Source organism: Carassius carassius, chromosome 8, assembly GCF_963082965.1.
Source record: "Carassius carassius chromosome 8, fCarCar2.1, whole genome shotgun sequence".
Lineage (NCBI taxonomy): Eukaryota > Metazoa > Chordata > Actinopteri > Cypriniformes > Cyprinidae > Carassius > Carassius carassius.
In genome coordinates this window covers 14,129,450-14,147,316 of record NC_081762.1, presented here as the reverse complement: position 1 = coordinate 14,147,316, position 17,867 = coordinate 14,129,450, and the positions used below count along the sequence as shown (strand labels likewise).

At 38.8% G+C, this 17,867-nt stretch overlaps 1 protein-coding gene across 2 annotated transcripts in view; it reads left to right on the top strand.

Annotated features, from left to right (window-relative positions):
- LOC132145353 (syndecan-3-like) overlaps positions 1-17,867 on the top strand; it is a 37,080-nt gene that overhangs the window by 12,849 nt on the left and 6,364 nt on the right. Inside the window, exons 2-3 of one of the 2 annotated variants that reach the window (XM_059556284.1) lie at positions 15,452-15,539; positions 17,082-17,713. In XM_059556284.1, the coding sequence (XP_059412267.1) occupies positions 15,452-15,539; positions 17,082-17,713 (720 nt within the window). Of the gene's footprint in view, positions 1-15,445; positions 15,540-17,081; positions 17,714-17,867 lie in introns of both variants that reach the window. The other variant, XM_059556283.1, reaches the window with a different exon arrangement.

The following is a 17,867-nucleotide window of genomic DNA, read 5'->3' as shown; positions in this document are numbered from 1 at the left end:
TCATACCTTTCAAGTTAAATTGATAGTGTGTAACTTGTTTAAAAATTGACATTGTGCTATTTTCTCATGGATGGAATTACAGCTTGTTAGCAGGGTAAAGCTGAATAATAGTGTAGTTTAAAGCAAGTTACCAACATGGATCAAGATAGATCAGAGAGCTGTGTCTTAGACCAAGTGATTCAAGCTCTTGAAGAAGAAAAAGCACAATTAGAGGGGAAATTAGAAACTGAGATTGATGCCATTGACAGAGAAAAATATGAAGAACGCTTAGCTGAAATTAATGCAGATCTGGAAGTTAATAAGACTAAATTCCAGGAGTCACCTTCACGAGTTGAGCAGGCAGTTAGACGATCAGAAAGAGAAAGGCGTCCAACTGAAAAAATGCTTGAGTTGAGACATGACGAATTAGCAAGAAGAGAACAGAAGTTTATGCTCACGTACTTAAACTTCAAAGCTGAAGCTCAGTTTATCAGATCCAAGCTGAAAGAAGAGTGCTCTAAAACCGGGTTAGATGATATGATGGTGACATCAGAGAAACGTGAAGCAGAGTTAAAACAAATATATGAGAGTATTCGTGCACTGAACGTCCCATCTCAAGATATAAGGAGGAGAATGGATAGCTGCACTTCAGTTACTAGTGAAATAACTGCACTACTGAAAGGACGTTGCGCAGAAGTTGGCATAAAGGAGTTTGATGCTGAAGCTGTAAAAGAAACACTCACTCAGTTACTGCAAAGAGATGACGCCAGGTCAATTTATGGTTCAACTGTATCGAGAGCTGAAAGAGATAGTCAACATGGAAGTAGTATGTCAATAAAAAGAGCAGAAGCAGCGGCACGCTTAGCTGCAAAACGTGCTGAACTAAAGAGAGAACAAGAAATATCAGCTCAAAGAAAAGAGGTACTAGCTCAACAAGAGAAGTTAAAAATGCTGGAAGAGCAAAGAGATCTTGAAGTAATGGAAGCTGAATATATTGTGTATGCAGAAGAGGAATCAAGATTAAATGCTGAAATAGAAGATTCTAAAGAAAAAAGCACTATGCCTTCAAGTCAGCTGCCACTGCACCACAATAACCCTTCTTGCATCAAGAAAGAAACTTTAGCTCAACCTTGCACTGAAAATGAGCTAGAGACCAAAGTAGATGAGGTCTTGTTAGTGAAAGCACTAAAAGAATCCTTGGCAATGACTAAACTTCCAGCTCCAGAGCCATTCACGTTTACGGGTGACCCACTCAAGTTCACAGAATGGCGAACCTGCTTTAAAGCTTTGATTGAAACAAACTGTACAAGCCCAGCATATCGGTTGTTCTATCTGAAAAGGTACATAAGTGGAGATGCGCTTAGTGTACTAGAGGGAACATTTTATAGGAGTGATGAGGATGCATACACACAAGCTTGGGATGCCCTGAACAAACGTTATGGACACCCCTTTGTAGTTCAAAGAGCGTTCAGAGCAAAGCTTAATAACTGGCCAAAACTTGGACCCAAAGAATCACTGAAACTAAGGGAGTTTAGTGACTTCCTCATTTCTTGCAAAAATGCAATGCCTCATGTACATGGTTTGAGGGTTTTGGACGATTGCGAAGAAAACCAGAAATTGCTTCAGAAACTTCCTGACTGGATAACAACTCGCTGGAATAGGTATGTCACTAAAGCACTAGATGAAGAGAAGCCATACCCAAGCTTCACTGATTTTTCTGACTTTGTGGCAGAGGAGGCACGCATTGCATGTAATCCTGTTTCCTCTCTACTTGCTTTAAAACATGCAGATGAAAGGCCTGGAAAGGAGCAGAAACGTCTCAAGGCCAGTGCTCTGGCACAAAATGTTAAACCCATTGCAAAGAGTGCATTGGAAAGAGAGAAAGGCACTAAACTAAACCCTTCTGTCACTCAAGATAAGAGACAAATAGAATGTGTCTGTTGTCAGCAAAATCATTTTATATACAAATGTGAAAGGTTTGCGGCAATGCCTCTTGAGGAGAAGAAAAGGTTTGTTATGAACAACAAGATGTGCTTTGGTTGTCTCAGAGTTGGCCATGTCTCCAAAAACTGTAGAAAACGAGCTACTTGCAACATCTGCAAGCAGAGTCACCCCTCTCCACTTCATGAAGAACGCTCTCAAGGAGGAAAGCCAGAAGTGTTACCTGATGAAAGGGTTTCAACTAGCTTATGCAGTGTGGAGATCGATAAAGGTAATCACACTTCGATGATAGTTCCAGTTTGGCTCTCTTGTGCAACTAAGGACAGCACAGAAATTCTAGCTTATGCATTACTGGACACACAGAGCAGTAATACATTTATCAGTCAGGACATCTGTGACAAACTGCAAGCAAAGACAGAACCTGTGAAATTAAAGCTGTCCACAATGACTGATAGAGCTTCAATAGAGAATTGTCAGAGAGCAGTTGGACTAAGAGTGAGAGGTTATAGTCTGCAAGAGTACATCGAGTTGCCACCCGTATACACTCGAGAATACATTCCCTTGGAACGAGATAGCATTCCTACTTGCAAGAAGGCTCAGAGATGGATTCACTTGCTCAGTGTTGCAGATAAGATGCCAGAGTTGTTGAATTGTCCTGTAGGGCTTCTCATTGGCTTTGATTGTCCAAGAGCTCTAAAGCCAACCCAAGTGATATCAGGGAAGGATCATGAACCATATGCAGTCAAGACAGACTTAGGCTGGAGTGTAGTGGGATCCATAACACCCCATGGTTGCTCTAGAAAAGTAGCGGGGTTCTGTCATCGCATTTCTGTGAAGGAACTCCCAGCAATCACACCTGCTTCAGTAATCAGGACATTAGAAGCAGATTTTCGAGATACAGACTCAAGGGAAAAAACAATATCTCAGGAGGACATTCAATTTCTTCAACAGTTGGATGAAACGACTCAACACAACAAAGAAGGACATGTGGAAATGCCCTTGCCATTCAGAGAACGTCCTCAATTACCGAACAATAAGCAACTGGCTACGGTTCGTTTGAAGCATTTGAAAAGAAAATTGGAGCGAAATCCCAAGTTCAGAGAAGACTATGTGAGATTTATGGATGGTGTCTTTGGAGATGGTGATGCCGAAGAAGCAGATTCCACACCGAAAGAAGGCAACGCCTGGTACATTCCGCACCATGGGGTGTATCATCCCAGGAAGCCAGAAAAAATAAGAGTGGTATTTGACTGTTCAGCCAAATTTGAAGGTACATCTCTAAATGACCACTTACTCACAGGCCCAGACTTAACAAATGCTCTTACTGGAGTGTTGTGCAGATTTCGTGAGCATCAGATTGCAATTGTTTGTGATGTGGAAAAGATGTTCCACCGCTTTCATGTCAGTCCAGAAGATCGTGATTTCCTGAGATTCCTATGGTGGGAAAAGGGGAACACCGAAAGGGAACCCAAGGAATACCGCATGCGAGTACATATTTTTGGAGCTGCATCCTCTCCTGGTTGTGCGAACTACGGCATGAAATATCTTGCCAGCAAATATGAGAGGGACTACCCACTAGCAGCGAGCTTCATTCGCAAAAATTTCTATGTGGATGATGGACTTGTAAGCGTTGATTCCATCGAGAAGGCCAACAAGTTGGTCAGTGAAGCGCAGGAAGCCTTGGCCAAGGGAAACTTGCGTTTACACAAGTTTGTGTCCAATAGCAGAGAAGTCTTGAGTGCGATTCCAGAGAGCGAACGTGCCAGTGTTGTGAAGGATGTAGATCTGAACTACAATGAACTTCCAATGCAGAGTGTGCTGGGAGTAAAGTGGAACATAGAGACGGATACATTCTCATTCAAAGTTGACCTTAATGAAAAGGCTGCCACTCGGCGAGGAATTCTGTCAGTAGTTGCAAGTGTGTACGACCCATTAGGTTTTCTTGCTCCATATATTTTGACTGGGAAGAAAGTGCTCCAGGAGATGTGCAAACGAGGGGTAGGATGGGATGAACCTCTTCCTTCTGATCTCAAGCCAAAGTGGGATACATGGATCCATGACTTGGAGAACCTCCAAAAGATCAAAATACCAAGATGCTTCATTCCTGAAAATATGGGAAGAATCCAGAAAATAGAGCTGCATCACTTTTCAGATGCCAGCAGTGAGGGATATGGGCAGTGTTCATACATCAGGATTGTTGCTGATGTACAAGTACATTGTGCACTGGTCATGGGTAAGGCCAGAGTAGCTCCTACTAAGGTTTTCAGCATACCACGCCTTGAGCTGACCGCAGCCACAGTTTCTGCAGCAGTAAGTCATGTTCTTAAGGAAGAGCTTGATCTGAAGGTAAATGAGGAGTTTTTCTGGACCGATTCCCAGGTAGTGCTAGGGTATATCAAGAACGAAGCCCGGCGCTTTCATGTTTTTGTGGCTAATCGTGTGCAGAAGATAAGAGACTCTACAGATCCAAGACAATGGTTCTATGTGGAAACAAGTCAGAATCCTGCAGACTGTGCGTCTAGGGGTCTCAAGGTGGCAGACCTGATTGACTCAAGTTGGTTGATGGGTCCCAAATTCTTATGGGAACAAGAGATTAGCACTCATGAAAAATCCCCAGTGCTTCTTGTAGGTGACCCTGAGGTAAAGGTCCTGAAAACAGATGCCTGTATAAGAGGTAGCTTCCTTGAAAGACTCTCAAGATTCTCAGATTGGAATACAGCCCTCAATGCTATTGCTAGGATCAAAAGACTGGTGAACAAAGACAAGTCAGGGTTCATTAGTGTAGAAGAGAAAGAGAAAGCAGCTATTGTGCTCATTAAGGCAGCACAAAAGGAAGCCTTTGAAGAAGAACTGAAATTGCTCAGTCAAAACCCTGCTAAGCTGCCAAAGAACAACAAGTTATACCAACTTGATCCCATCCTCCAGAATGATCTGCTCAGGGTTGGAGGACGATTAAGAAAGTCTAACGCAACGTTTGAGTTGAAACATCCAGTAATTCTTCCTAAGGAAGGCATTGTCACACAACTAATACTTGACCATTGCCACAAGAAAACTCAACATCAAGGCCGCGGTCAAACCTTGAATGAGCTCAGAGCAAGTGGATATTGGATATTAGGTGCAAGCAATGTAGTGGCCAAGAACATCAAAAATTGTGTTAATTGCAGAAAGCTGCGTAGATCAGTCGAAGAACAACGTATGGCTGACCTTCCAGCTGACCGAGTGGAACCCTCACCTCCATTCTCGTATTCTGGTATTGACTGTTTTGGCCCCTTCTACACAAAACAAGGTCGGAAGGAATTTAAGAGGTATGGACTGTTGTTTACGTGCTTGAGCTCCAGGGCTGTACATTTAGAGATGCTAGAAGATCTTTCCACCGATGCATTTCTAAATGCCTTAAGATGTTTCATAGCAATCAGAGGAGCTGTGCGACAGATCAGATCCGACCAAGGCACGAATTTCGTGGGGGCTAAGAATGAGCTGGAGAAAGGTTTGAAAGATCTGGACCAAGAGAGGATATCTACATATCTTGCAAGCAAACAATGTGATTTCCTTATGAATGTTCCTGAAGCAAGCCACATGGGAGGTGTGTGGGAACGCCAGATAAGGACTGTTAGGAGTGTGATGAATGCTGTTCTGGCACAAGCTAAAGGAAGACTGGATGACACTTCATTAAGGACATTTTTGTATGAGGCAATGTCGATTGTAAATAGTCGTCCGCTTACCACTAACACAATAAATGACCCAAAGAGTGCTGAGCCTTTGACGCCTAATCATCTGCTCACGATGAAGTCCTCAGTGCCTCTTCCTCCTCCTGGCAAATTTGTCCGTGAAGATTTGTACGCTAGGAAAAGATGGAGGAGAGTGCAGTACTTGTCAGAACAGTTTTGGAGCAGATGGCGCAAAGAATACTTGGCCAACATATGCCTCAGACAACAGTGGCATACGCCTAGAAGAAATGTTCACGTTGGAGATGTAGTAATTCTCAAAGACGACAATGTTCCCAGAAATGAATGGAGACTAGCTAGAGTCGTTGAGGCAAATGCAGAAGATGATGGGTTAGTGCGAAAGGTTAAACTGCAAATGGGAGAAAGTAAGTTAGGAAAAAAGGGTGAGCGATTGACAAACACATCCATTTTGGAGCGTCCAATCCAAAAAATTGTAGTAATAGTTGAAAACAGCTCTTAAACTATGAGTGTAACCACAAGGATTAGACTAATTAGTTTTGACATCTAAAATAGTAAAATTCAAACGAAGGCAAAAATAATACTGTTTATGAAAGTGTAGAAAGATGAATGAAAGTTAAGTAACAGCTCATAGGAAAATTGCAGGATTTATTTTATTTGTTCAAAATATTACTGTCATAAATCCTCGTAATTTTGGTGGCAGTGTAAATGTCGCAGATATTTTTTACCTTTGAAAGGTTTTTGGTTTGTTTGTTTGTTTTGTTTTATAAATTTTGTGGTAATACTTGTGTGAAAATTGTATTGATCTACATGATAGTTTGGTAATAGTGACACCCCAGGGGGGAAAAGGAGTAATATAAGATGTATTGGTCATGTGATTTTATATTTTGCGTGCTCACCGGAAAAGGAAAAAGAAAAAAGATAAGAGAGAAACACGAGGTGTCGCACACAAATCGAAAGAGGTAAAATAGAAAGAGTGTTCGAGCAAAATTGTCTACTAATGTCTCCTGAGTCCCGATTGGAAAGCACACGGTATGTTTGTATGCATTTTGGTTATTGTTTATTTATAATTTGATGTACTGTGTACATTGATTTCAGTTTTCAGTTTCGAGTGATGTCATGGTAGAATCACTTCAACAAATTTGATTGTAATTTTGGTTTATTTTTCAGTTTTTTCACGGTGTCCATTCAATTTTTGTGATATTGAATATCATGATTCCTGAAAGGAAGACATTAAAAGTTTGAAGGCATCAGTTGAAGCGTGATTTTTCTGGTCTGGAAAAAACATTCAGGAGCCGTTATACCTATTGTTAAGAATGATAACAATAACTATATCCGTATTCTGTTTATAATAAGGGCATGCTACAGTTATGACTGCTCAAGATTTTTAAAGCAGGATGGATTCTGACACGCTGTCAGTGTATTTAATGTTCTTCAGCTAGAAAAAATGTTCTGAAAGTGATTTCAGTGATATCATTCCTCTGTGCCATTATTGTGGTTTTAGTGGACTATGCAAATGATTTTTAAAACCATATTTTTATTGTTATCATTATGGTTATCATCCTTGGTGTGAATGGGCCATTAGTCTCTTTAGCTTTGCGAGGCTTGCTAATTACCGACATATTCACGAAAATTTTGTTGCAATAAATGGTATTTGAATGTTTTGTTTCAGGGGTCATTTATTCTGGAGGCGTGTATGTGGAGAGTGAGATAACGTTGAGAAAAACAAGTCCACTGCTTTCGTGCTCCCATTCACTGTATATTTGCACTCCTTTAACTAAACACATTCCATACACTCCACTTTTATCTTTTGGTGTGGAAATGGAAGGAGCGTGTGACTGGAAACTGCATTCCTGCTTTAACCTGATGTTTTTAATGGGCGATGATAACCCTGAGATGAATTCTGGTCAGATGAGTCTCATTCTGAAGTAAATGTGACTTTCATTTATAATGCACATGCACAGACGCGCACATCACATGATGGTTGAGTAGAGGTTATTGATGTGGGCTGGCAACCCAAAGCTCAAGGATTCTCCAATGGAGCGTCAGACAGATGCCCTGTCATTACTGTGACTTTAAGTAAGACTAACCTCAAGTTACTCGTGCAGGATAGTCCCTGCAATTACTGTACTGTATGTCACTAAATGACATGTAACATAATCTTTGATGGTGTAACAACTGGATTTGAATGGCATCCATGTATTTTTTTTCTCTTTCCTCATTGCAAAATCATTGTATGCTATGTATATACACAACATATAAATAAGCCTACCATTAAAATTTTGGGGTTGGTAAGAATGAGTCTCTTATGTTTACTAAGGCTGCAATGTTTATTTGAAATAGAAATCTTTTGTCACATTATAAATGTCTTTACTGTCTCTTTTAATCAATATAATACAGGAATGGGCTTAAAAAAAAAATATATATATATATGTGTATATGTGTGTATATATATATTTGTATATATATATGTGTTTATTTAAATGGCGTTTAACGAGAAAGACTTTGTTTTTATTTTATAGTTTTTGTCACTATTTCTTAATCAAGCTTGATTAACATTCTACAACATATCTTACGTTATATTAAATATTCACATTCTCAGGTGAATTGGCTCCGCAGTTGACACAGACCTTACAGAGACGCAAAGATAACGGTGTGCTAAGCAAAGATTATTTCAGCGCTTTGTGTTTTCTGTTCTTAAACCATTCTCCCTTGAGGAAACTTACGCCTGTTTCACATATAATCCGTCTGCAGTGCGTATGCAGTCCGTGTGCGTACGTATGTGGTGCTGAAGCAGCACGGACTCATTGTGCTTTCACACAGGACGCGTTTGCAGTCCGCTACTGATCCGCGGACTGATCCACAAAACACAACATTTGTCCATTATTTTGATATCAAATCATGTAAAAAAACAAAAACATTTAAAAATCTTTTTCATTTTTAAACTTAAAACTCACCACTGACAGAAACAGTCGACTCTCGTGCCTTTTGCGTTTAAATCTTTATTACACGCAATCCAACGGGTCTTAAATAACTTTGTTTTTCTGCCTCTATAAAAGTGCATATATAATGTTGCCTTGTTTCTCTAAAGTTGCTCTTTCTCTTGTTTTAAATCTAGCCAAAACCCATGTGTTGCGTGTGAAACACAGTAGGCTTTAATTAGTATACATTTATTGTGTAATGACTGTATTTCCGTGTCAATCCAGGTTCATTTTTACCGTGAACAATGCGCTGTCACTTTAATTCAGCATATGCAGCACAGCAAAAATAGACTCGGTACTTAAACGATCGCTGCACTGCTGCAGACGCACTGCTTCCTGGAACGCACTGACGGAACGCAACCGCGTGCAGTGTGAACACTGGAATCCGTTAACATGGGTGCTTAAAAAAAATACGCACCGCATACGCACTGTAGACGGAGTATGTGTGAAACGGGCGTTAAAGGAAGCATATGTCTCTAGATCATTTGGCTATCATAAGCTCTCTTTTCGGCCCACTCGGGGTACAGCTGCGCAGTCGTGAATCCAATGATGGACAGCTGTCTTTTCTCAGTCGACTGGTGTTTGAATTTCATGTGATTTCTCATTGCTAACCCTGAAACAACATACAGAACTAACAAATATTGATACTTACTATGCAATCACATAATAATTGCTGTTAATAGTGTTAATCGTCTGATTGACTACATATTGTATTAATTTTTCTGAGAATTCCTGTCATATGCACATAAACTGACAGTCACCACTGATAAGCTACTACTAAATATTGTAGAAAAAATATTTTCTGTAAAGTTGCTTTGCAATGATTTGTATCGAAAAAAGCGCTATACAAATAAACTTGAATTGTGGTGGTGATTATGATATCAGTTTCGCTGATTTATTTAATCAAAAGTAATTCAATTTTGTTAGATCATTTAGTTAGATTATTTTGGGTTATAATTCCAAAGTTGGCGATGCAGACAACGACATTCTGTGATCAAATATAATCAATTTAATGTGCTCCATAGCGCCACCCAGTGTATTTAGTTATAACTGACTTAGTTTGCGTGTTTATAGGATTCATAATGGATTCCTGCATTTACGGTCAGCAAATCAACACAATTTGAATAGTAGTTTTATTTTTTGCAATTATTAAATACCGAATCTGAGTACACCCCCTAATATAAGGCATTCTTGATGAATAAAATGGCCTTTAAAAAAAAAAAGTTTCAGATACCCAATTTTTTAAGTAGATCCATCTGCTTCACTTCATCTAATTCATAGATAGAGGACGAGGAAGTACCTACCAACCCTGTATGCACCTGTACACACATAGAATACAATGCAGTGTTTTTCTCTTTTAGAAATAAAAGATACAAAGCAGTCACTTGGGCGGTACCTTTTTATAAAGGCACTAATACATACTTTTAAAGTACTAATAGGCATGTGTACCATTTAGTGGTATATTTTTAATATGCACCTTTTAACTCTTGTACCTAAGGGTACCGCCCCAGTGACAGTATTGTAGAGTATAGGTATCCACGTGACCATTTCCATTGCTTACTTGTGTGTTTGAATGTTTACTTCTGAGAACAAAACTCCATCTGTTCATTTTACCCCCCTTTAAAGACACGTTGAGCTATTAACTGGTTGTAGCAGGACATAAAGTTTAACTTCATGTAAAAAAAAAACAACAACAACAACAAAACCGATATAATATTGTCCCCTAAATGATGATCTCATTACATAAAATGTGCAATCCTTCATTGGTAAGTGTGATTCTGTAGTGCTGGTAGATGCTATTAAATACTTGACAGTGGACCGAACTTCCACAGAGTTTCTCATCCACTTCTGTACTCAAGTCAGGTATGTTGTCACTGAGCAACAACTCTCCATAATAGTCCAGATTTGCTCGTATTGCACTTTCAGCAACTGCTATTCTAGAAAACCTGTCGTCGCTTATTCCCTCGTTTCTATGTACCTTCTCCTCCTTTTTATTTGTGCGGCAAAATTGAGATTGTCCCAAAAGAAATGGGAAATGAGGATCTCCGGGCACATACAGAAGTTCAAACACACACACTGAGAACAGCAGGGGATTCTGGGATAGAGGGAGGACTGTTCATAATCACAAAGACTGGCCACACACACTCGCCCTTACATGCACACCCACATACTCACAAAGACAACCCATTCCCTAGCCCCTGGCTGCATTTTTTAGCTGCTTTGAAAAGTTTCTTAGAAACACAAGAGAAGTTATGATCCACAGGAAGCCCCATCTGCTTGCGAGGAGAAAGAGTTCATTCACCCAGACACACACGGACACACAAATACACACACAATACCATCCTTTAACCTTCACAAACACTGCATACTCGAATCACTTGAATCTGCACTTTTGAGTTCATTACAAGTCTGTTTGACAGCGGTCATGTTACGCACATGCTGTCGTGAGTTAACCCCGTTTTACCCTGTTATCCCAGACAGCAGTGATTCGGGTGTTTTAGGCTGGCTGTCGTGTGGGAAGAGCAGTCATGACTTGGATAATATACCATGAAAGTGTTTCCATGGCAACTTCTCAGCAGAAGGCTTTCCAGAAACTTTCCCCACATAACACTTGGAAAACCCAAGCCAAAACTGCCTTTACTGCTCATCTAATCTAACAAATCGTTTATCACAAAGTTTAGATTTCTAACACAGAAGCCACTGTTTTATGTTTGAGTAAAACAATAATGACTTTTATAAGGTTATGCATTTATTTACTTTAATACACATTTTTATTGTGAACAATAATTTTTACATTTTCTTTTTTAAATTTATTCGTTCTCTTTCAAATTTCTATAGTTCAACATAGAGCAGTATTTTTAACAATAGTTTAAATTACTTAAAATTTGAAAAGTGACAATTCATGAAAATAATAATTAATGTTCTTGTATACATTTATGTAATCAATTTATAATTTTTTTTATTATTATCATTTTTAATATTGTTTTTTTTTTTTTTTTTAACCCCTGCCCTCCAAACACCTGTCACTTTTAACAACCCAGTTATTTCCAGATCCAGAGAATGTTTTATTTCCGATTAAATATAGCTCCACCGTACAATTGTTTCCCTTTTAATATCCTTTTCTAATTTAAAATGTCACATTTATGAAGTAAAGAGGGTTGCTGATTACAAATGTAGTGTTTTAGTTTTGTAAAGTGTATAATAATTTGATTATGTGCCCGGCTCGGTTATGTGTTGATTAAACCAGGAATAGTTTTTGTCACCACATCATAAATGCTTAATACTTGTACGCTTTGGAGGATCTCTTATACTGACACAAACAGCGTCTTACCCATATGGGCATCCGACATGGTCCTAATCCCGTGGGATTATGGGATCACTTCCTGGTTGGATTAAGGATTGTCCCACAGAAACAGCTGTCCTCTTCATACACGTTTATAACATGCATTTCAAGAGACAAAGTTTAAACTTGTGAGTCAGAGGTTTTATAGGGGGAGGTGCTCTAATACATTGGTCTTTTTGGTATTTGTATTTAATTGGCACATATAGATGTGCATTCAGATATTTTTGTATGTCTAACTCTGTGGTAATGAGGTCATCACCTAGTGACCAAGTCACCTCTTAACTTTACTTACACCGTGATCTCTCTCTCTCTCTCTCTCTCTCTCTCTCTTTAACACGCTCTCTCTATCTCAAGTCATACTCGCAGCTGTTCTTCTGGAAAGAAGCCATTAAAGAACCGCCACAAATTTGGCAGAGAAAGAGAGGACAATACATATATATATATACATTTCTATGCATTATAGATGCACAATTATACAATAATCAAAATAGTGTTTATGGCTGCCACGGTAACTTAAATTTCAGTTACTGCATTCCATTATAAATATATTTTAATTATTCAGCAAAGCATATTGCATATTTATGTTTCATAATTTTTATGCTGCTAAGAGAATTTTGATTTACACAAACATTGCCTCCAGCAAAATAAGCATTACAATGCAAACAATGCAAATAAAAATCATAATTACAAATTTAAAGAGAACTGATAATTCATAATTGTGCAGCCCTAGTGTATTTTTTCGTCCTTTATGTGTCGCCAGACGGGTGGATGTTATATTTACATTTGACTCTAAAAAGCTTTTCCCCACACTCTATCTGTACGTGCACACGCGCACACACACACACACACACACACACACACACACACACAAACTGTTTGTGAAGATCCCTTGCTGTGCGTGTCAGTTCTACCCCTTAATCATGTCGTAGACCAAATTACACCACAAACCAACCCCACCATTACAGGGGAGGATACACAGACATCCACAAACACAGTCTATCCAAATATTCATACTGGCTTAGTCTTGCATCTTGAGCACCAGGTTTTGCAGAGACATATGTGATTTGGAAAGGAGATCCGGTGCATCTGCAGCATGTATTTCTGAGTGTTGTACAGGTTGGAGAGGAAATCGAATTAGATCTGATTGCTTTTAGTGAATGGCCTGTGGTTAATAGCAGTTCAGATTGAGGCACAGTGGGATCTGATTCCCTGGTGTTCACATGCACTTTGAGCTTAAAAAAAGATCAGCGCAAATCCATAGCACTATTTAGAGCTGGTTTAGTTGATAAAATGGCTAGAATGGAATCTCTTCAGATTGCTAGTATGTGTTTGGCACTAGAGAGAAAGATGTACTGTAGTCACAATAGTCACAAAGATTTACCCGGTAATATAACATTATGCATCATGAATATTGTGGTGATTTAAATGTGCTTTTTATAAGGCTATTATAATGCCCTGAAGGGCCTTCCTTGTCTCAAAACTATATATGAATATGAGTGCATTAAGACAGAGATATGTTTCCGGTATAAACTGATGCATTTCAAACTGTTTTCCTCAAAATGGTAATGGAAATATGTGTTTGTTATATTTACATATTTTAATTTTTTAAGAAAGTAATACTTTTATTCAGGATAGACACTGAACGAAAGTGACAGTAAAGACATTTATAATGTTACAAAAGATTAAGATTTAAGATTAAGATAAAAGATTTTTTCACTTTCTTTTCATTAAAGAATCTTTAGTTTCTACAAAATATTAAGCAGCACAATATTAAAAAAAATAAGAACTATTTCTTGAGCACCAAATCAACATATTTCTGACTGATCTTGTGATACTGAAGACTGGAGTGATGGCTAATGAAAATTATAGCTTTGCCATCACAGGAATAAATCACATGTTAAAATACAAAACATTGTAATTCCGTTTACAGTATTTTAATCCTTTTCATTTTTGATCAGTAATGCAGCCTTGCTGAGCATAAGTGACTTCTTTCCAGAAACATTAAAGGAAATCCTAGTGATTAATGTTATAGATGCATATTATATATAATATGTATTTATTTGTATGTATATATTTTAATTATTGCAGTGTGTTGTTAAACGTGCATGTAAATCAAAGTTATTAAATATAGTAAAGAGCTGTTAAATAAAATAGCATGGAAACCTTTATTGAAATTTTTTAACCCATTTCATAGCAAATATATATATATATATATATATATATATATATATATATACATACATACATACACACACACACACACACACACACACACACACACACACATTAGTGAATCACACATGCTTACAATGCAAAGCATGAAGTCACATAAATATAGTCTACATTATGTGCATAATATGTTATTAGACCAGATACAAAACTGGGCACCGTTATAATAGTGTGTCTGTTTGTGTGTGATGCTCTTAAGCTTAAGTGCATGCTGATTACTGACAGCATTTTGGGACCAGTCTGTGTGTTTATGGGAGATTACTGGGAGGGCATGGGAACGGTTTATGGGTCTGAGTATTTATGGGGTGTTGCTGGGATGGAGACCCAACCAATCATGAGAGCGGGGGGAAGGAAAGCAATCACAAGAGTAAAGAATGATTCAGAAGAGGGGGTAGTGCTTTTAGACCAATGGTTAGGTGTTACGTAATGTTGTTTTTGAAAGCGTCACTCTGAACATGTTGGCTGCTGACTATACTTGCTGTACATTCAATATTTTTAAAGGACATTTGTTGCCAGAAACAGCCTCTTAACTTTTATGTTTGATGGGCTGCTAATTTGTTTAGAATTTATTTGTGACCCTGGACCACAAAATCACCTGAAAGCTGAATAAATAAGCTTTTCATTGATGTATGGTTTATTAGGATAGGACAATATCTGGCCGAGATACAATTATTTGCATATCTGGAATCTGAAGGTGCAAAAAACATCTAAATACTGAGAAATTGCCTTTTGAAGTTTTCCAAATAAATTCTTAGCAATGCATATCACTAATCAAAAATTCTGTTTTGATATATTTACAGTAGAAAATGTACTAAATATCTTCATGGAACATGATCTTTACCTAATATCCTAATGATTTCTGACATCAAAGAAAAATCTATAATTTTGACCCATATAATGTTTTTTTTTTGGCTATTGCTAAAAATATACCCCAGTGACTTGAGACCAGGGTCACATTTGACACAGGCCCAGGGTCACATTTGACGAGGGTTTTTGTGTGTTTTTTATGACCACAGTTTTCTGGTTTATGTGACACGTTGGGTCAGTCGAGAGCTCCTTTTCTGCTGAATTTTCATCCCTTTTTAAGAAATCGGGTTAAAGGCAAGCGTTGCCCTTAGCAACAGGCCTCTCGATGAAACTGCTCCCCACTCTAGACCCCTTCGCTCTTACACACATTATCAAACACACAGTTAATCTGAAATTGGCTTTGAAACAATGTACTGCTAAATCATTCCACTTCTGGTAGATTTGCAAAAAAGTTTCTGACTTCTTTTTCTCTGTTTTTAAAGGCACAGCGACGCACATCTCGACCAAGAGATGATGAGAGTTCTGGAGATGGTTTTTACGACGATGAGGACTTATTCTCTGGATCTGGCTCTGGCTGTGAGTTTGATTTGTGATGTGTTTCTGTATGTGTCACTTTAGCATGTTTGTGACGTGTGAGTGTGAATCACTCATTACGAGGTCACAGCTGCCTTGTTTAAAAGTCCAGCCTGGGCTCCCAATCCCCTCACCAGCTGGTATAATTCTCACAACTCAACGCCTTATCCCCCTCTTCATCTCTTGCGCTGTCTCACTTTGCTCTCTCTCTCTCTCAGCCCCTCTGTCTCACATTCCTCCCACAACTTCATACATTTATTTTAGCCTCTGCTAACTGATGCCCACGGACTGACAGTAAAAAACTCCCTTCTTTTCTTGTAAATAAAGAGCACTTCTTATATGTGTGTGTGTGTGTCTTTGTGAGTGATCATCTGATCCTCAGTAATCAGATTGCTGTAAATAAGATCATTTAATCAGCAGGAATCTGGGTGTGGACGGCCAATATCCGCTAGTGCTTGGATGTTTCTTTAGAGCACTTTTGGCCCTGTGGTCTTTCAGAAAATAAACTCTCTTCAAACACGCTTTTCACACATTATTTAATTTGACCGCTAACGTTACTGAACAGGGGACATCAATATCTCGCAAGAGACTTCTGTGATTTTGTTGAAGTTAATTTTGTTGGATTTCCACCACAATGTCATTTCCATCCCGTCTCAAGTGAGGTTTTGTGTTTAATACAAATGACATGACATTTTAAATGGACTGAATAGGAATAAACGGCTCATTTTCATAGCCACCATTTTATATACATCTTAAATTTTGACTTTAAAATAACATTTAATAGCATAAATTAAAATAACACTTTTTGCATAGTTTTGCAATTGATAGAAAAATCCAAAATATAGATAATGTAAAACAAAATGTAAAAAGGGTGACATTTCCCATTTTTTTCCCCCACACTAACAACCCATGGTAAAAATCACAGCTCGTAATAATTCTGTATGTGTAAAAAAATAGATTTTATAAATGAAACAACTAAACTAAACATTGAAGTAGTTTCTGATCATTTTAGTCTGTTTAGATTATCATAGTTTTTAAAATATAAAAACTTTCATCATTTTTAATCATCAGGGATAAACAATCAATTCGATTTCTAAAGCATCTGAAACACAATACAGCAAAATATAAAGACAGTATTAATGTGACCTTAATTTATTAGAAATAACAAAAATCTGTTATCTGTTGAAATCGGTTAGTTTGAATAAAAATCAACCCTATGTGTATGTTTACATGTATGTAAAGAGCCACTGTCTGTGTGTGTGCGCTTTATCAGCAGTTTGTGTGTCGCAGTGGCGCTTGCTTTGTTGTTTGTTTTTAGTGTGTGTGCATGTGTATTTCTTACCAAGGTTATTGATATTTTATTCATGTGTTGCCATGGGGATGTTCACATTCCTGATCTGACCAATCCAAAGGTTGCTTCGAAGCCTCGCAGATGCTTTTGCTAGGTATCATATGACACATTAACACAGTCTAAAATGGCTGTGAGTATTGATCTCCTTCACCCTGTCTCACCGTGTTTTCATTGCTCTTTCTCTACGCCTCCAGTTCCAGATGTGGACGTTAGTCCAACTTCAGCAAGTGTGACGGTCACTACAGAAGAGCCCCTCCCACTTTCTACCACACAGGCCACTGGCCCCGCCCCCTCGGCCTCCCCTGCCGCTGAGCCAAGTAGCCCACCTCCACCTGAGGTGGAACGTGAGAGCGGCTTGGGACAAGATGTAGACAGAGATGGCAAGGAGGAACAGGAATCTAAAATCATCACAAGTTTAGAACCTGATAAAGATGAAGAGGAACAAGAGAGATCGAAAGCTACGGTTGCCCCCCGGCTGACTGATGTTCCTCTAGTGTTCGTGGACTCATCCACCGCTCTGGTTGAGACTACAGTGGCCAGTAGTGATCTGGAGGACCTCTTCACCACAGAAGAAGAGGATCTATACCTTACTACAGAAACCATCATGTTAGAGCCATCCAGCACACCGGAGACGACAACAGATGACATCACAACCACTGAGGTCATCCCAACCACCGTTGCGTCCACCACTGCTAAGCCAACCAGACCACGCCCTACTCCGACCACTCCGAGCACCGCCCCCATACGACCCCGGAAACCCCACACTACCGCCAGTAGAGCCACCCCGACTGAGACCAGCACTCGATCAGTGATGACCACAACACAGGTTAGATGATCCTCCGTATACATGCATAAAAAAAGAAACAATATTACATGTAAGGATGCAACACTATGAAAACTCTGGCCAGTACAGGTAAGCCAGTAGTTATTTTTTATAAATAGAAAATCTGTCTATCTATTTAACAAGTAATATTCCAAGA